This window comes from Magallana gigas, chromosome 5 (assembly GCF_963853765.1).
Source record: "Magallana gigas chromosome 5, xbMagGiga1.1, whole genome shotgun sequence".
In the NCBI taxonomy this organism is placed as follows: Eukaryota; Metazoa; Mollusca; class Bivalvia; order Ostreida; family Ostreidae; genus Magallana; species Magallana gigas.
The window spans coordinates 55,588,158-55,608,010 of record NC_088857.1 but is presented as its reverse complement, the minus strand read 5'-3'; the positions used below and the strand labels follow the sequence as shown (position 1 = coordinate 55,608,010).

Sequence of the window (19,853 nt, the reverse complement as noted above, 5' to 3'; positions counted from 1 at the left end):
TTTGGTTTTAAAAACCAGTACATAGACAGTGTTCTCTCTCTAAAAAAAAAAATCAGCAGTTTATATATTCGTGGCATTTTTTTTACAATGAGATAGAATAAATGTATCGGGATAACTGTTTCCGAATCGGCGATTTCAATTGTCAAATTCATAAAACATTTTTCTGCATAACTACCTGCCATAAAATACTGCCAAAATAATAAAACATATCAATCAGTATAATGATTCTTTTATCATTTTTTAATTTTGTATATCAATCTTTTTGAAAATTTGTTAACCCTCTCCAAAATATTTTCATTGATTTCGTAAGATTTAGATTTTAAAAACGTAACAAATCTAGTTATTTATAACAAACTCCGATAGATCCCTAACACCCCCCCCCCCCTCCGTTATCCTCTTAACACCATCATCCCCTACATGAAAACCTATATAGACTTGTATTCTGTATTATAATCCTCCCCTCGCCCCGCCCACCCAGTGTACTTTGGTGTATTAAGTTTATTTACATTTACCCCAGTGTGAACTGTTAAATTAACAATGTCATTTGGAAGCTAGTTTCCTTTTCTTCTACTTTAAGATTGAGGGGTACATTTGTGTGTGTGTGGGGGGGGGGGGGGGGGGGACTTCATATCTCCAAGTATCTCCATATGAAGACTATATTCTACATGAACTTCAAAAGAGGGATAACTCTATTATAAAACATACTGCAATTCAGAACTGACTAGGTAATCAACTTATAACCATCAAGTACATTAAATTTTAGGATTTTATTTCTTAAGCTTTAAACCATTATTATTAATTTTTTTTTGGGGGGGGGGGTGTTATTGGGTTGGGGGATGGAGACGAGATAAACGTATGCATGAAGTTTACCTGTAAAATTGATATCTTCTTATTGAGGAGATCAATATTTAGATCTACAAAAGAATCATGACCATGTAGTTCAGTTTCTAGACAGTTAATACAGTATATATCTTACTTCCCATAGACACCCCCACCCCCCACCCCCCAACACACACACTTTGGCACACCCACACTTTGGCACGAGTGTTTGAATATCAATATATTCGGTATACAGTTATCTTTCATGATTTAAATCCTTTTCGATCCGTCCCATATCTGTTATTTCTCCTTATACAACGCTGTGTGTGGGGCCAAGTCAGTTTAAATCAATTTATCACCGGGATTTCTCGGCGATTCTGCGCCGCCCAGGTCTACAGCTGTCGCCCTGACGGTGCTCCAATCAGTTCGATAAAACACACAAAGGCCCAGCTATACATGGAGATCTAAACAACCCAGAAATGACGTGGACAAAACGTCTTCAACACACGTGTAGCCAGGTTAAGAACGTGCATTGCCCGTAATCAAAGATCCGGGTACGAATCACGTAAATATCCGGGTATTTTCAAAGCTCTCCAAAGAAATGGCGTTGCACGTAGGAACTGTAACTTTGGCAATTGTGGTAGCGCTTGTTCCAGGATGTTCCTCCAAAGTGGGATTCCCGAAGGACCAGAAGATGGACGTTCTGTTTCCGCCCTACATCGTTCCGGCCGGACATGGTATTCCGGACGGTCATCTTCGTCCACTAGGTAAGTTTTTAATGCCTGCAGAAATAGTCGCTCTTAGCGGACACGTTCTTATCTTCAGAGTTAAGAGAGCTCGACAAACTTTCAAATCAAAGTGTTGCTTATTTAGAATTTTAATGTTATTTGTATATCATCAACTATCATCGTTTTGCAGGATGGCAGAAAAGGTCCAGCGGCAGGATCAGGGAGACACCGGAAATGCCAAGTGCGCATGCCCTGTACGTGAAGTATATCAAGAACAGCAAGCCTGTGCTAATACACGACGCCCTTCAAGATGTCCAGGCCATGACGGACTGGGAGAGTGACGTCTATCTAAAGCAGCAGTAAGTCAAACATTGCGCCATCTCACCGGAAGTGGGTGAGGATGAATGGCTGCGCTATATGCACGTCTAATTATCTCTCGCCACAAAGAAATGCAATCATGATAGACTGGGGGAATCAGCAAATACCGGGGGGGGGGGGTATACATGTACAATTAAACTGTATTGAATGTATTTTTATGAGAATTTTCCTCTTGTTCATTAGAGCTTTTCAATTGAGAAACTTTTTGAATAAGTTATGACAACTATTTATTTTCTCTTTCTCTTAAAAATAACAAATAGCTGCAATGCATTCAAATGGACCTACAAACTCTGTATTAATATCTCAATACGTAACTATTTGAACGAACAAGAATCATAAATAAACTCATAAACACCAACAATTCTGTAAACAGATTGTTATCTCAAAGGATAGGTTTCTCTGTCCAAAAGTAACGTTACATGACATCCATAACATCTGAATCAACTTTAAACAGACTGTCAATAAGTTGTTAAATGCATAGATCTACATTCTACACTACAAGAAACTATGCAACCCATTGTTTTGTTCAGGTTCGGAAGCCTGAACGTTACTGTGACCATTAAGAGACAGGCCCTGATGCAGGAACCCCTCCACGAAAGTCACGTGATGAAGTTCAAAAAGTTCCTGATAGACTACAGGTTTGAGGAGTGGTACCTTGTGACACCGATCCCCAAGAAAATGATGACCGAACTTCCGGTAAGCTTTATTTGAAAGATCTAGAGTAGCCGTACTATATACACTATATACACGTACTATCATTGCAAGTCATACTAGTACCATATTAATATTTAATTTAAACTCCATAATAATTGAATAGATATGGGTGTAATAACTTTGATTACCTTAAAAACTGAAAAATCACGATTTAAAACAGCTAAAAGACTTCTTAATAATGAAAAATGAATTAAAAGTCAATCTGTCATAAAAGTTGTGGTGGCTTGTAAAAGTGTAACGAACAATGCAGCAACGTTTGACCAATAACGAAGTATGCACCATTAACATAGAAATAACAGAATCAATGTAATAATGATAATATTAAAATTACAATTAAGGTCCGTTTATAGGAGCAAGGATTTGATCAATCCATTGTTTAATCCGGGGATGAGGAGCTATTTTAAAATAGATTGCAACTAAAGCAGGGGTTTTATTTTACATAATCGGTAAATGTTTCTATATTAAATAAGCAGAATTGTGTCTGTGACATAATTAATGATACTATAGTAGCCGGTATGACGCTGAATTCTTGTTGAAGTTTCTGTTGATTACTGGTAAGCTGGCCTTTCGACTTTCGTTCTGGTGTGCTTGGGTAAGACTTAATTACTTAAGTAGGACTTGTGTAGGCCATAGGATTCCGCCTAAGTCCTACTTAAGACCCAACTTAAGTCAGAATATTAGCGTGCTTTATGTTACAAGCCCCAGCTGCCTGCGATGCGCAAACATTCATCGATACTGTTGTTATTGCTGTTTTGTTTCTGTGATGGTCCCGCTAGCTCTCCAGCTGCGTGAGGTGCGGGACGTTCTATGACCGCCTGTATTGTTGTTGTGTATGTTGTTGATTGGCTACTGAACCTCTTGTTCTTGTTGTTTCTGTTGTAACTTTTAGTTGCCCAGCTGCCTGAGGTGCGGGACGTTCTATGACCGCCTGTACGAGGCACGGCTATGGATGAGTAGCGGGGGAACGGCGTCCCGTCTCCATAGCCACGAGGACCACGACCTTCACTGTGTACTGTTCGGGAGGAAGGATTTCATCATCATTGACGAGAAGTACAGGAACAACTTCAACTTTGTAGAAAACGTAAGGATCTCAAAAACAATAAATATCTCTATATTTCACCGAAATGAGCGTGTTATACATGCAATATGGATATACGTAATATTTCTAAAAATGCTTCGTTCTTTCGCTTTAAGGAGGAAAACTTGAATACAAAGAAATTTAGATTAATTTACGATGAAACCTATACGCTTTCAAATGCATTTGTAGATCTAAGTAATTTTTACCGGAAATTAGAGACTACACGTACTGCTTTTTTAATTATCGCTTTGTAGTACAAGAACTCTGGATCAGGTCACTCCACAATGGACGTAGAGAGGGTGAACATGTACAAATTCCCGGAAGTCGCCAACACTCCATGGCACCACGCCACACTATCATCCGGGGACTGTATTCTTATCCCAGCAGGTGCGCAAAAATTTGTTAAAAGAAGGTCTGGTTGTCAAAAAAGAAATTGGTTCATTAAATAAAATTCAGATTAACCGAATTTAATTCATAAATCAGAATTAAGATCCTGGCACAATAAAGCTCACGTGTATTAATTGTGTTACACTACAGGTTTAGTTCGATCTACATTATATTTAGTTAAAATTCATCATTCGTTTCTTTGCTCCATAGTGTAAAAAATCTTTCGGGATGCGGCCATTCTATACCAATGACTGCAACCCATAGTCGCGTTAAAGAATAATGGCCACTAGTTTGGTCAAATTTAATTTCTTTTAACTGTTAAACATTTAATTGTTTATAATGCTTGAGTAATGCATTAATAATGATCGACCAAAATTTAAAATCAGACGTAGAGTTATTGCTAGCGCTCTCTTTCACTGGAATACGCATGCTCGACTCCATAGTAGGGGATTCTGGGAATACTTTACTACTGTAGATTAACTGTACCATATGAATTTCGTTGTATCATCTTCACATGAAGTTTTGTGTTTTATTGTTAATGTCAAAAAGTAACAGTAGCTTAGGTCTTATAGTGCAAAGTTATTTTCAATTTTATAATAAATGGCTAGCCTTCAAGCTGAGAAGACAACTTCGCTTCGGATATGTTTTCCCAGCTTGCCGGAAAGGCCCGAGAAGATACGATTGCTACAAATCAGTACCAGTGGTTCTTGAAAATTTAAACCTCGGAAATGAAATTACAGTAGATATATAATGATTAAGGCACAGTCAATGAGCTATGCCATTGCCGATGTGAAGCCCACTCTAGATTCACAATTCTAAATTGACACCCCACTCCAGTACAATTCCAGTACATCGCTGTGCTTTCCTATTGTTAATTAATTGATTCAGAAATTTAAACCAATGTTTTAGAAATCTGCTTCTGTGTTTTATGATGGCTACAGCGCTAGCTCACCAATCTTTTTAAAAGATAAGCTTGAAGCAAGATACAGAGTTCACAAGTCTTTATTATGTAAACATGTTTTAAAGGGACTTGGACACGATTTTTCCATTTTCAATGTTTATATTAATAAATATAGAAGTTTATAATGCTATGTCAAAATTTGAAAGTCAAATATCAAGTTTAAGCAAGATACAGAGTTCATGATTCTTTGTGTTGTTGATAATAGTATTTATGTAGATACTGAATTAGTTTTAAATTGTTTTTTACAGATCATTTTGTCTAAGAAATGGTAATTCTCTACATTACATTTTTTGTAAACAGCTATAAGACTCGAGCTTTGTTTACATAACAATCAGTTCTTACCTCTGTATCTCGCTTGTAACTTGACTTTAACATTCAATATTGTGGTCAATCATTTAAAATGCACCAGTTAACCATTTTATACATTAAAAATTAACAAAAAAATTTTGATCTCAAATCGTGTCCAAGTCCCTTTAATTTGTCTACCACATTGGTTCGATATACCGGTAAAAGTTCTTTTTAAATCTGATTTTTCTATCTGCTAATTCGTTTAGAGCATTAATATACAATTTTTTAGTATTTGTCATATTCATTTAAGGTCTAAACCTGGAATTTTCTTGTCAACATTTAAAATGAAAACAAAAACATGACCTGAGCTTTGCTGACATAAACTAGAATTGTGAGCGCTGTATCTCGCGTATAACTCGACGAATGACACTCGATTTTGGTTGACTATTATGAATGATTTCCTGAAGCATTGAAAACGTTAAAAACGGAAAATAAATTGTGAACAAAATCGTGACCATGCTCCTTTAAGAATGAACGAATGTGGATTATATTTAACATACTAGTAATTTTAAGGGTCTTATTTGTTTAATTTCTTCACAAGAACAACACTATTCAATTAGGAAACTGCACAAATAAGATAACTAAAAACACAAATACATGTAATGCCTCATACTTAGGACAAAACTCATCTTTATGCATATATTGATATTTACTTCCGGTGACAGGATACATCCATCAGGTGCGGTCCTACGGCCGTAGCTTGTCCTTCTCCATCCTGTTCTCGCCCTCCCTGGAGTTTGACTCGTCTGACTGTAAGAAGATCCTGTCCTCAAACAACGAGGTCAAGGAAGAAGAGGGTCTGACTGAGAGGACCACCCTGGCGGACGCCCAGTATATGTGGATAGACGGTGACGGGCACAGGGTAAAAACAAATTCTCTATTTTGAATATCTAAATTTCATTATCTTTTTCACTAAATATAAAGACAATAAGTTCGTTGCCTAATTAATTCACTATTCATAGACAGCAGGTTTTTTTTCTTGAAATAATAATTTCTGTAAAGAAAACGTGTTTGGAACATTGATAGCTTTTATTTTAACGTTGCGTTTTCTTTTACAGGTGTTGAGTTTCGATAGGATGGAACCAGTCTTACTCAGATCTACACTTTTACATTTAATGAGAACAAAGGAAAACTTTTACTTAAAGCAATTCGAACACTTCTACAATGACGCAATGAAAAGGGTAATACATATTTGATGGATGAAATTCTTATTTACAAGAACTTAGAGTATCGTTTCACGGTCATAAATGGTTAAAACTTGTCATGATTTTTATGTTGTAGTTCACTACAAAACCTGCAGCCGCTGACGTCTTCCAGATGCTAACTTCTGATGTTGGCCGAGACTACTTAACTAGAGATGACATCACGAATCTAAGTGACGAAGCAATTACGTCACTATCACGTGTACTTAAATATGGACAGTTTCCGGTGAAAATCAAAAAGAGGGTTGAACTTTAACCCCATCATTGACACGGACAGTTATATTCATACTTAATTAATTACAGTCACCTAAACACGGAACAAAACACAACAGACTGGACGGTATCTTAACTGTACATGGATATCATAGTGAAACTGAGAATGGCGGAAAACTTTGTATAAATGTGAAATATTTGCATGAAATTCATCAAACATTCATACATTTAAAATAGTTGACAATAAATGTTTTTTTCATAAACGAATTCTTATTTCTCAAACTCAATGACCGTTATAGACCGGTTGTTTTGCTTGTCCCTACATGTATATTACAGACCGTGATTTGTTCGATTAGCCTGTTAATGGCGGGTCAAACCAAAAGTATCAGGCTGTTGAGGTTCTGTTCCCAATCGCAACTTATAGGACCTGCTTGTTCCGAAAAAAGAAAACAACGGAGAAGTTTTTTTTTATTCCTTTATATACAGATGTGAGAGGATCACTCTAACAAGGTCCGGCGTGCACGGCGTGGAGGGCGTGTCCGTGTCCGGAACACTCGGCCTTGGCAAACTCACAACTGTAGAATAAAACAGGAAATTCCGTTACGTCAAACACAGCAGTAAAAAAGTAGAATAATCAAAGTACTCTAAGTACTTGATGGAACTACAATGCATGCTGAAGGTATATGCCAGTATGCAATATTATTCTGAATTAATTGTAAATTATTAACTTTATTTATGATTTATTAGCCTCGAATGAATACCAGAGAGAAAATACCACATACAAAGACAACAATCGGCGTTCAAGAGATAAATTGGCTGACTGATGTTGATGGTACGTACCTGTTGTGATAGGTGACTCCGTCGGAACCACAGACTACTTCCGTCTCAAACGTGGAGCAGTCCTGTTGAAGGACATGGGTACAGAGTTCGGAGCCCTGGGGAGGCTTCTCACACTGGACAGCTAAATCAAGTACCAAAATAAAAATTAAAGATAAACGAACTAAAATAACGACTGATCCCTGGGGAGGCTTCTCACACTGGACAGTTAAATCAAGTACCAAAATAAAATTAATGATAAACGAACTAAAATAACGACTGATCCCTGGGGAGGCTTCTCACACTGGACAGCTAAATCAAGTGCCAAATAAAAAAAACTTATTATAAACTACATGTATATTCATCTTTATATACAAACTACAATGGTGACAGATTCCAAGAGAGGCTTCTAGCGTTATTTACCAAACAAAGAAACTTACTATTTACTACATATATAATGTATTATTATATTTAAACAATAAAATGCCTTCTTCAGTGATTCATGCGGGATATGAATGTAATGACATAATTATAGCAAATTACAGAAAAATGAAATTTTATTTGCTGCAATGATCGCTACCTTCATAACTCGCATGGATCATCAAAGAAAGCATTTTATTGTTCATATTTACATCTTTCTTTTATTATTATAATGATCATAAAAAATTAAGAAAAGTTAACTACAATATTTCTAACGTTAACGTACAAAACGTACATAGTCCGTTAGATAAAAGAAACAGCCAAATCGTCTTCTATGGGAATTTGAGTGACGTCATCATGATTATTTCGTGGAGTCCGTGATTTTCCTTAGATCGATGAAGGTATTAACCGATCGATAAAAAGGTCGTGCAGATCTAAGTCTTGTCAGTTTCAACAGAGCTATGAATTGCAATCGATTTTGGTTAGAAATAGAGGGAATCATACATGGTGGATTTGATATAAACTAATTAATAACAGATCCCTGAAGATATTCTCACACTGGACAGCTAAATGGAGTACGTAATAAAGAAACTTATCCTTAACTACATGGTATTCATTTTTATATACAAACTAAAATAATGATGAATCTTTTCGGGGGGGGGGGGGGGGGGCTTATCTTACTGGACTGCTACTAATAAAGTACGAATAGAAAAATGCAAGATATTATGTGTAAATACATTTATGCATAGTGTACAAAATACCGCTAAGTTTATCAATGCAACATTGGGGGACTACACACTGTTAAAATGTCCGACCATGTCAGTTTTAAAACATAATAAGGTAAAAAAAAAAAAAACAATTTGTAAACAGACATCAATAACAGGAATCTGTACATGTACATATCTGATTAAAATCACCATGTGTATATATAGAAAATTGCGAGGAGCAACAGAGAAATCTTCAATAACCTAGGATGTTCTAATGTCTGTATAAAGTATCTAACTGCATGGGATTTCGTACAAAATTATTCAGTACTATTATCAAACAACAAAAGTGGCCTGCAATTTAGATGGTTTGTTGAACTAAATTGACTGCAGTATTTACGTGTACTTTTATCTTTATTGAATCACGTTCTGGCTGGTTGGGACTCAATGTTTAACAGATGAAGTTACAACAGAAGCTGGGTGTTCTTAGTACTCGGGTACCCACACTGACCCACATCGATAACCCACCGAGGGACCCGGCTACAGAGAGTTGAACTGGCTCTAAAGTACTGTTACGTATACAAGAGATATTGTTTTGTTTAACAATAGTCAAGTTTATTTTATCACATATCTTCAGTCATGATGCCCATCGATTTCTATTTTACGGTTTGTGGGTAGTACCGTAAAGCTAAATCGTTCGAAGTAAATATTTATGGTCAATATATAATATTACTGTAGCTATGACATTGACATATATATCAAATATATAATATATTTTGAGAAGTGTCTTACTTTCAATAAAGACTACCGATAAAGTATATAATAACTATAAGTAGTACCTATGAATGTTTAATTGTACTTATAGACTTAAAACAATGACTTACCTACAACAACCAAAAACAGAAGGACAAAAGCTCTCATCTTGGTTTATGGGTTTTTTTTCTGATCGGAGAGTGGTGCGTCTTATCTCTCGTCTTATCGCTGTTATAGACCAGTCAAGGTCATTCTGAAGGTCATGCCAATCACGGAACTTGGTCAGGCCGTCCGTGGACTGATCAAATCAATCACGCTCGTTACTTAAAGAGTTTAAGACTAAGGGATTTGCCCTAATACAATTAACTACATGAAAGAGAAGGCAATATTTCCAATTTTTTTTTGCCAAAAATGATTGAAACATTGTAAGTTTGTGTAATTTAAAAATGAAAACACTTAAAAATTTCATTATTTAATATATGTTTTTTCAAAAAGTTTATAATTTTTTTTTCAATTTATGGTACATGTATCGCGGCCTTATCTTTTCTTTGTGAGTCAAGGATCTGAAGTCAGACAACCCGAGTGATTTGGACCATGACTGTATATAAAACAAACCTTTCCGATACCTAGTGTGAACTTTAACCATTAATAAAATAACACCAAAGTTAGAAACCAGAGATAACCTGTTCTTAATTTCGCAATCTCACTATTATGATAAATACGTTTTATTCTAATTTCTAATCGACATATTTATCATCTTCATCTATGATTATTAGCAATGATAAGCGATTTTACACGAGCATTCACATAAACACAATGTGTAGATTACAAGGTTGAAGCTATAAAACGATTCCCTGGCGCACACCAGGGTTTATTTAATATTTAACAAGATCCAAGTAACAGATAACAGACATAGATAACGGGATTCCATTTGTTATGCTCACATGTAGACGTCTTGTACACATGTGCGGTTGCACTATGTTGTTTTTTTTTTACACCTGGTGTCAACTTTTCAAAATGATATATTTAAAACGTTTCAAACAACTCTATATAAATCATGATCAAAAAGATTTAATTAAATCGTACTTTTTCATGAATGGACTTTGTAGCAATTATTTTAATTCGATAATGCGGGTCCTTGTATTTGCAAACATGCTCAGGTGCAGTGGCCCAGTTATTCACATCAACGTGTACCCAGAAACTTTTACGTGTACTTGTTTCACCATACATATCGTTCTAAGTCCTTTAGGATGTATATTGTATTTGTTTACTGGTGTTGCATGAATTAACTACATGTTCCCTCCTCATGTTTCCATCCCCACCCCCACCTCCATATTCACACGAATTCTGTTTACAACTTTACGTACTGCTTTTTGAATGTTTTAAACAGATGCTGTGGGTTCAGAAAATCATCAGTACGAGAGTAAAGGCGCAAAGAGCATTATTCATGCTAAGCTAGGTGGGTTCGGGCTGAGAGAGAGAGAGAGAGAAAGAGAGAGAGCATAAAAGAGCATGACATGACCAGACTGAAACCTACAGAGAGAGACAACAAATAGTACCGAGAAAGACCTATTGCATAGCACCGGTCGATCAAGTACCGAATTCATCTACCATTCTATTTTTAGTAACACGTTGCAGGATGCAATAAATGTCTGGATGTAAAGTACCAGTGCAGGAAACATAAATCTGGACCACAAAATGTCACAGAAATTTTGACGAACCGGAGAATACTGTACTGATTACAATTACAAAATCAGTGTGTGTTTATATCGACCGGTGGGAGACAAGACAGACAACCATCCGAGGGAAATACGGATCTTCTTGGCCGACAACTTATCATGGAAGAGGAAATTTCGAAACCAAACGTTCAGTGTTGCGATCAAAGCTCTTTTGTATTGTAATGATACATTTTGAATCATTCCAATTTTAAAATTAAAGTTCACAAAAAAATACTTCCTTCAACTTTACCTCTATAAGAATCAAAATTCAGACTCAAACTTTTAAACGTTTGGTATCGCGTTTTATTCATTTATTTATCCAAAATATTGACAGACGAACAAAGAAACAAGATCTTAATTCTTACAGGGAGCGATAATTTTTTGTTGTTGTAGTTTTTATTGGGTTTTTTTATTTGCTTTCTGCTTAAAAAATACTTTTGGTTTGCTCTAATGTCGTGTACATGTAGGTTGTTCTCAGGGAACCAAAAAATTTTTTAGGGAGAGTCAAGAGCTATATCTTTATACATGTAGAAGAAATGGAGTCGTGTTTGTTTATGGTTGATGGCGGGTCAGAGGGTTGTTGACAAATACTGAACAAAAGTCAATCAGTCGAACTGATACAGTATATACTACAGTAGATATATCTTACACACGTCCAGGACGAGGGCGTTTATCTGTAGATCAGTACTCTGTAGCGGGCCGTGGTAGATGGCGCTAGTGTCGTTATCTTTGTGATACTTTGTATTGTAAATATCAGCATCAAAGTTTGGGCCGGGGCATCGAATTGGGGGCCAATTTGGGAAAGTCTTAAATTTTGTAAATAAAAAAAAAAGTAATAAATAAATAAAAATCGGAAGCGTTGGAAGAAAAGAAGTGTGTTCATAAAACGCAATTATTTCTTGCATCCTCGAATTTTCATCTAATCTACATTTTTTATCCGTTTGACAACTGAGACTGTTGAGGAAGTTTGCCCCCCTGGTCCCCTCTGTGCATGAAGTCCAAAACTCGTGCAAATACATGTCTGTAATTCATACTCCTCCTCTGTATTTGTGCTGCATGCTGTGTTGTATACCTAATGGAGATACTTGATGGACTAATTACTGATTTTAATTAGTTTTAATCATGCATTTCAAACCAGGATCTAAGATTCTCATTTGTTTGTCCGTCTTTTTTCTACAGTATTTTAATTTCGGTAAGTCTAATATTTCCATTTCATTGTATTGTCATGCTGTAAATTTTAAATTTGTTGTCATGCTGTAAAATTTGTATTTACACCCACCCAGTAAATTCAAAATTTTCAACATGACAATATTGTTTTCTTCTTAAGCGCCATATATGTATGCAATCACGAAATGGGTCAAAAAGAGAAACGATAGATTGTTTACTTTGAATTTTAAAAATGAAATGCATGCGATTTTCATAGTAATCCGCAATAGCAATAAATGAATTTATCTATATACACATCTTCTTTGAATAGTGTTTTAATGTATAATTCTACGTACCACTGTCAACCTCATTGCGTGTGGGTTTTTTCTCTAATATCCCACGTGGATCTTGATTTGAACAAATAAAATTTCAAATACCATGCATATATGATATATCATAATATTTTTTTTGCATCTTTAAGCTTTTGAATCATATGTAATTGTGATAATTTCATACTTGATTGTCTGTTCGGCGCTCTAAATTAGAATTTAATGTTCTAGCTCTCCTGGTCTGTGATTTTACACAATTTTGATATGACATGATTTTGAAATATTTAATCATATTCAAGATTTCATTTTTATTTCATGTCATCCTTCAGAGTTTGATATAATACATGTTTTTGCGCGGATCCAGAAACGGGGGTGTCGAGGGCCCAGGCCGAATTGGGGGGGGGGGGGGGGGGGGAGAGGGGGAGAGGGTGCCCGAAGCCTATTTTCTGGAATTTTGAAATTCGTGAATTTAATGAATAATTTTCCAAGGGGTGGGGTATGGGAGTCAGCCCCTGCCCATATCCCTTTAGATCTGTGCATATTATAAAGGTTGTATGATAGGTGATGCTTCGTCTAGTGGATAAGCGATCCGGGAATAATATTTCCATTCATTTTTCTTCATGTACTATCTATAAATTAAGCTTTCCTATTTTGTGTCTGCAAGTCTTATTTCCTTTGCGCTCAATCGTTAAAAGGAGGCCAACATTGTGTAATTTAGCTTAGTAACCCAGTCAATTACATGAATATAACAATTTATTTTTGAGCTTTGGTTGATGCAAATTTTGTGTTTATGTTGATTTTGTCACAAAAAGTTGAGTACTGATGCATGATGCACTTGGTCGCATTTTAGACTATAGTTATACAAGGCCCCTATTACAAAATGAGTGTAGTTACAAGACTCGTCATTTTATGTAAAGCGCAGTTTAACTCAGAGATAAAGTTTATCTTCTGCACCATAGTCTATGAATTGCCTCTATATCATTACGACAGCTATGAGATAGTCTGTGTCAACGTCCCAAGTGAATTAATGTAACGTTTAACTATATAGTAACATTTTTAAAATTCCATGCCCAACATTTCACTTCATTGTCATTTTTGAAGACAAATTGTACCCAGTAGTATCAGTAAATTATTTGTCTTGCTTTTGTGTCAAATTTAAGAAAGTTAAGTTGAAAATTGACTTACAATTGAATATTTAGTCAAATTCTAAAAACAGTTGCAAGTGAAACTGGAAGCTGCAGCTTCCCATCCCCCTCTTCCGTTCCAGATGGTGAGCAGACCTATTTTGTATCTTTAAGTCTTTGTTATTGACTGTGGGTAAATAGTGTGTATGTTGGTATGTACATGTATGTGGGGTCAGTAAGCACTGTATTGTAGATCAGTGGGTTATATTATGATAATCTAATCTCGGTCACACAAATCTTGATTGGAGTACAACCCCAGGACCTGATAGCAATGGCAGACTGGACTTCAAGTGTCAAAGTTTGATCTTTCTTTGTATCACTGATATTGAACCTTACATATTTATTCAACAGCTAGTATTGAGATGTTTTATTTTTAAAATTATGAAATGTTTTCCAGTACATGAGTTTAAAATGTTTTAAGTGTATTGGTAAATGTACTTCCTGTATTAGTATGACTGTTTATTTCTGCATGTGCAAATTTTTGCACTTTTGATTCAATGCACATTTGATATTTTTGCATTGGGGGGGGGGGGGGGGGGGAATTTCTGAATTATTTGACAATGAGGAAAATGCAAAAATTGAACTCATCTTTGTTCGTTGATTTTTTGTGATTCAGATAAAACAAAAAATTTATTAGAATAGCAACCTGCAAAGAATTTTAGTTACTTTTGCACATACTTGTAAATATACTGGTTTATCTGCAACAATTTAGTCCTTTCCAATTTGTATCTGATGTGCCCCCCCCCCCCCCCAAAAAAAAAAGGGAGTCAGGCTGAGTTATTGCAGCAAGTACTGGTTACATACATTTATCATTCTTAACTTGGATCTCTAATCATAAACAAAATCTAGACAATAAAACAAGAATAACAACAGGTTTATTTTGTTTCAGTATCTTCGACTAATCAGAATTGTCCTCTGTATTGGACGGCCTATGGTAATGTTTGTTACCGATTTCGATGGGTGAATCTCAAGAGTTGGGTGGAGGCAAAAACATGGTGTGCAGCACAAGGAGGAGACCTGTTAAAGCTGGAAAATGCTGCAGAAAAAGTAAGTACCCCTATATCATCTACACCGGTTTTGTGACTTTCCTGATGAGGGAAACAAACAAAATGAACAAGACCATGTGGACTTGGGATTGACAAATAAGCACCAGCCTAAGTACAAGTCTCGACACTTGGAGAGCAAGTTAACCTATTATTTAAACCATGATGCAATCAAACTTTTCTTTTGCATGTGTAGATTAGGCTTTTCTTGTTTCTGTATTTTTCATGATTTTCCCCTTTTTTGTAGACGTACATTACAAATGCCATCCGCAACCTTAGACAACACAACCACCTTAGCACGTCCCTGAAATGGTGGACCGGGATGAACAACAAGAACCCACAATCGCAGGCCTGGGTGTGGGGAGACAACTCTCCGGTAGCACCCGTCATCATGTGAGAAACACTCCAACTAATTTACCCTCTCTACCCTCCCCAATTACCAGAATATGGCCAAAGAAAGAATGGAGGGAGAAGCTTTGATTTTAGGTTCTGAAAGAAATCTCCATCATGCCATGATGACAAACATAATAATTGTCAAGGGAGATAACTTTTAGACAGATTTTATCTACACATTGTCGCTGACCTGTTTAATGTCTGGTCATTTTTTAAATTCCAGAAGCTCCGCCCACCTCCACCAGTCTACAACGGACCACTGCGTGTACACCAGCGAGACAGAACTAAGGAACCTCCAGTGCTGGCAGAAGGCGGCCTACATCTGTGAGAGACCTAGAGGTATCTATCTTTGTCTTTATTTTACATCTGTGAGAGACCTAGAGGTATCTATCTTTGTATTTATTTTACATCTGTGAGAGACCTAGAGGTATCTATCTTTGTATTTATTTTACATCTGTGAGAGACCTAGAGGTATCTATATATCTTTGTCTTTATTTTACATCTGTGAGAGACCTAGAGGTATCTATCTTTGTTTTTATTTTCTTCTACAGTGTTCTAGCAGTGAAATCCACAACTCTCACTCAAATTCATTCTGTTTGTGTCTTGCATCAATACTCTATAAATGATTCAATAGAAATATTAAACTTATTCATTAGTAGCAAATTCAGCCATTATATTATAAATAGTGCCTGTTTGGGAGGGTAACAGTTGAAATTGACACCCCTAGAAAACCATTGTCACCCGACGCGCAGCAGAGGTTGACAATGGTTTTCGAGGGGTGTCAATTTCAACTGTTATCCTCCCAAACAGGCACTATTTATTTTGTTATACTGAATGTCTTAATTTTTAAGAAAATTTTACTGCTTTTATATAGGAATAACGTGAATTCTACAGCGAACCGTACGAGCATAATTTTCGCGCATGTAACATTTTTTAATGTTACCCGTTGCTAAGTGCGTTGCTAACGCTGAGGGTAATAGAAAATATTATTAACTGCGTCTTAACCAATCAGATTTCAGTATTTAACATGAAAGTATAACAATATTTCATAATACCCCTGTCGTTTTGTAGGAACCCCTCTCACTTGTGATGCAACCTCTGGATGGCAGCAATTCAACAACTTCTGCTATCAGGTCCACCCAACAAATCCTCAAACATGGGCAGGAGCAGTGTATGTAGCTATAGATCTATGTATGAGAGAGAGAGAGAGAGAGAGAGAGAGAGAGAGAGAGAGAGAGAGAGAGAGAGAGAGAGAGAGAGAGAGAGAGAGAGAGATGGACAGAGACAGGCAGTGTTGTTAGGAAATTCTGACTTAGGTGGAAAAACAATAAACCTTACCAGAGAGAGAGACAGAGAGAGAGAGAGAGAGAGAGACAGAGAGAGAGAGAGAGAGACAGAGAGAGAGAGAGAGACAGAGAGAGAGAGAGACAGAGAGAGAGAGAGACAGAGAGAGAGAGAGAGAGACAGAGAGACAGAGAGACAGACAGAGAGAGACAGAGAGACAGAGAGACAGAGAGGGGAACAGCAAGTCAGTGATTTTATCAACAATATTTGCTGTGCTGGATGGAATTAATTTGATAAGTTTGCTTTTGTAGACAAGTGTGTTCCAGGAACGGTGGGGATTTGGTGGAGATTGACAACGACCAGGACCAGACCGCGATTCATGACTTCGCGCGGAATACTCACAAACCATTGTGGACCGCCCTACACAGCGTACAGAAGGTCGGCAGAAACATGAATATTATCAGCTGATTGTGTCTTCTGTAGAGAATCTGTTCATCCTATGCATGGAGTGGTTGGTTGCAGTGTCTGATGAAGCTTTGTTTGGTTTCAGGGTACCACCAACTCGTGGCAGTGGCTGAACGGGACCGTACTCTCCACCAACCCCAGTCTGCAGTATTGGGCAAACGGCCATCCCCCAGTCCTCAGGAGGTATGCTGCTTATTTACAAATTTATGCTTAACTTCTTTTTGTCTAGGTCCTTGGAATTGAAAACATTTTTTTCTACATTAACGTGACTGGATTAGAAACAAATACAAATATAACTGCACTGTACATATTTCATTAACTATCATCTATTTAATAACCATTTTTATCATGTAAATGCCTCAATGTATCAATCCTTAGAATATGCAAAACAGTGTTCAGTAAGTCAGGAACACAGTGCAGTATATCATAAGTGACAACAGGCATTAATTAATTATGCCATAACTTCAAAAAATATATTCTATTTTTTGATAGAATTTTGTTCAATGACATACAAATATAAAATGCAATCTAACATAATTTGAGAAAATTCTGTTAGATCTCGCCTTGTCTTTTCACTGAATCACTGACCATTAGAATGAATTCTTACCTTCAGTAATGCAATGAACAATACCTGTGTCTGGATGAACAATAATCAGCCGGATTATCACAAATCCTGGTCCACCGACAACTGTAACGTCAGGAAGGGCTATGTCTGCAAGAGACCTGAAGGTGAAACACTTTATAGATGTAGTCACATTTCTGTAGACATTGTGCAGTTATATTCTGAAAATCAGTGTCCTGCACTGTTGATCCAATATATGTATGTAACATTGTAACAGAGGACCCTCAAATTTTAATAGGGAAAACCTTTGTGACCATGTAACCTGCAACACAATGGATAAGCTTTGAATCTCTCTCTCTCTCTCTCTCTCTCTCTCTCTCTCTCTCTCTCTCTCTCTCTCTCTCTCTCTCCATAGACTGATGCCTGGATTCTATTTTAGGAGTGTGTATGCCAGGCTGGGTACCCCATCAGAAACTCTGTTTCCTGTTCAACATCCGGTTCAAGTATAACTGGTTCCAGGCCAACAACTTCTGCAGAGCCTCCGGAGGAAATCTGGTCTCAATATATGGGTAAATTTAAACATGATGCAAGAGCTTAATTACATATATATGTATGTATCTACCATTATTATTTTGTTGTGACAAATTATGGTTATTTAGAACCTGTATGGAAGCGTTCAGTTGCTGGTCAAGTTATGAGAGCTATTGGCCAATGCCTATTTATCCTAATCTACTGGATCATCGGTCTCTGTTTAAACATTTAATGAATATATACTTTGACTAACAATGTATTGTTGTGTTTATTAGGGGTACCTTCACCAATAACAATGTTTTGTTGTGTTTATTAGGGGTACCTTCACCAATAACAATGCATTGTTAGCTCACCTGAACCGAAGGTTCAAGTGAGCTTTTCTGATCACCCGTTGTCCGTCGTCCGTCCGTCCGTCTGTCTGTCTGTCTGTCTGTCTGTCCGTCCGTCCGTCTGTAAACTTTTCACATTTTCAACTTCTTCTCAAAAACCACTGGACCAAATTGAACCAAATTTGGTACAAAGCATCCTTATGGAAAGGGGATTATAAATTGTTAAAATAAAGGGCACAGTCCTTTTCAAAAGGGAGATAATTGCGAAACAGTAAGTATAGGGTGCATGTCTTTAAAAATCTTCTTCTCAAGAACCACTGCACCAGAAATGCCAATATTTACACAAAAGCTTGTATACATAGTGAAGATTCTAAATTGTAAAAATCGTGACCCTCGGACCAAAACTGGGGCCCCAGGCGGGGTTCAAAGTTTAACATAGAACTACATAGGAAAATGTTTAAAAAATCTTCTTCTCAAGAACCACTGCACCAGAAATGCCAATATTTACACAAAAACTTGTATATATAGTGAAGATTCTAAATTGTAAAAATCGTGACCCTCGGACCAAAACTGGGGCCCCAGGCGGGGTTCAAAGTTTAACATAGAACTACATAGGAAAATGTTTAAAAAATCTTCTTCTCAAGAACCACTGCACCAGAAATGCCAATATTTACACAAAAACTTGTATATATAGTGAAGATTCTAAATTGTAAAAATCGTGACCCTCGGACCAAAACTGGGGCCCCAGGCGGGGTTCAAAGTTTAACATAGAACTACATAGGAAAATGTTTAAAAAATCTTCTTCTCAAGAACCACTGCACCAGAAATGCCAATATTTACACAAAAACTTGTATATATAGTGAAGATTCTAAATTGTAAAAATCGTGACCCTCGGACCAAAACTGGGGCCCCAGGCGGGGTTCAAAGTTTAACATAGAACTACATATGGAAAATGTTTAAAAAATCTTCTTCTCAAGAACCACTGCACCAGAAATGCCAATATTTACACAAAAACTTGTATACATAGTGAAGATTCTAAATTGTAAAAATCGTGACCCTCAGACCAAAACTGGGGCCCCAGGCGGGGTTCAAAGTTTAACATAGAAATACATAGGAAAATGTTTTAAAAATCTTCTTCTCAAGAACCACTGCACCAGAAATGCCAATATTTACACAAAAACTTGTATACATAGTGAAGATTCTAAATTGTAAAAATCGTGACCCTCGGACCAAAACTGGGGCCCCAGGCGGGGTTCAAAGTTTAACATAGAAATACATAGGAAAATGTTTAAAAAATCTTCTTCTCAAGAACCACTGCACCAGAAATGCCAATATTTACACAAAAGCT

The 19,853-nt window shown here is 36.6% G+C and overlaps 3 protein-coding genes across 5 annotated transcripts in view; 2 read left to right on the top strand and 1 right to left on the bottom strand.

Moving 5' to 3' along the window:
* The first annotated feature begins 1,151 nt into the window (after window positions 1–1,151).
* LOC105324926 (bifunctional peptidase and arginyl-hydroxylase JMJD5) lies at window positions 1,152–7,798 on the top strand. Its single transcript, XM_011424187.4, has 8 exons — window positions 1,152–1,586; window positions 1,738–1,906; window positions 2,456–2,621; window positions 3,529–3,720; window positions 3,972–4,104; window positions 6,079–6,275; window positions 6,472–6,594; window positions 6,695–7,798. The coding sequence occupies exons 1-8, from the start codon at window positions 1,421–1,423 to the stop codon at window positions 6,869–6,871; spliced, it is 1,323 nt and encodes a 440-aa protein (XP_011422489.3). The 5' UTR covers window positions 1,152–1,420; the 3' UTR covers window positions 6,872–7,798.
* LOC105324919 (turripeptide Gsp9.3) lies at window positions 7,286–9,794 on the bottom strand. Its single transcript, XM_011424174.4, has 3 exons — window positions 9,653–9,794; window positions 7,669–7,789; window positions 7,286–7,403 (listed from the first exon to the last, which is right to left on the bottom strand). The coding sequence occupies exons 1-3, from the start codon at window positions 9,687–9,689 to the stop codon at window positions 7,331–7,333; spliced, it is 231 nt and encodes a 76-aa protein (XP_011422476.1). The 5' UTR covers window positions 9,690–9,794; the 3' UTR covers window positions 7,286–7,330.
* Window positions 9,795–12,197: 2,403 nt separating this feature from the next.
* Window positions 12,198–19,853, top strand: part of LOC105324874 (macrophage mannose receptor 1) — a 41,926-nt gene continuing 34,270 nt past the window's right edge. For 2 of the 3 annotated variants that reach the window (XM_066083690.1, XM_066083691.1), the window contains exons 1-9: window positions 12,207–12,431; window positions 14,788–14,945; window positions 15,189–15,334; window positions 15,558–15,673; window positions 16,406–16,505; window positions 16,930–17,056; window positions 17,169–17,266; window positions 17,697–17,812; window positions 18,085–18,214. In XM_066083690.1, the coding sequence (XP_065939762.1) occupies window positions 12,362–12,431; window positions 14,788–14,945; window positions 15,189–15,334; window positions 15,558–15,673; window positions 16,406–16,505; window positions 16,930–17,056; window positions 17,169–17,266; window positions 17,697–17,812; window positions 18,085–18,214 (1,061 nt within the window). In that variant the 5' untranslated portion in view covers window positions 12,207–12,361. Of the gene's footprint in view, window positions 12,432–14,787; window positions 14,946–15,188; window positions 15,335–15,557; window positions 15,674–16,405; window positions 16,506–16,929; window positions 17,057–17,168; window positions 17,267–17,696; window positions 17,813–18,084; window positions 18,215–19,853 lie in introns of all 3 variants that reach the window. The other variant, XR_010713800.1, reaches the window with a different exon arrangement.

What these genes read in the sequence shown, in the direction of transcription:
- LOC105324926 (XM_011424187.4), top strand. Translation starts at nt 1,421, where the DNA reads ATGGCGTTGCACGTAGGAACTGTAACTTTGGCAATTGTGGTAGCGCTT. An exon ending in CGGTCATCTTCGTCCACTAG is followed by an intron (nt 1,587 to 1,737) that starts GTAAGTTTTTAA and finishes ATCGTTTTGCAG; the next exon opens with GATGGCAGAAAAGGTCCAGC. An exon ending in AAATGATGACCGAACTTCCG is followed by an intron (nt 2,622 to 3,528) that starts GTAAGCTTTATT and finishes TGTAACTTTTAG; the next exon opens with TTGCCCAGCTGCCTGAGGTG.
- LOC105324919 (XM_011424174.4), bottom strand. Translation starts at nt 9,689, where the DNA reads ATGAGAGCTTTTGTCCTTCTGTTTTTGGTTGTTGTAG. An exon ending in TCTGTTTTTGGTTGTTGTAG is followed by an intron (nt 7,790 to 9,652) that starts GTAAGTCATTGT and finishes TACTTGATTTAG; the next exon opens with CTGTCCAGTGTGAGAAGCCT. An exon ending in GGAGTCACCTATCACAACAG is followed by an intron (nt 7,404 to 7,668) that starts GTACGTACCATC and finishes TTTATTCTACAG; the next exon opens with TTGTGAGTTTGCCAAGGCCG.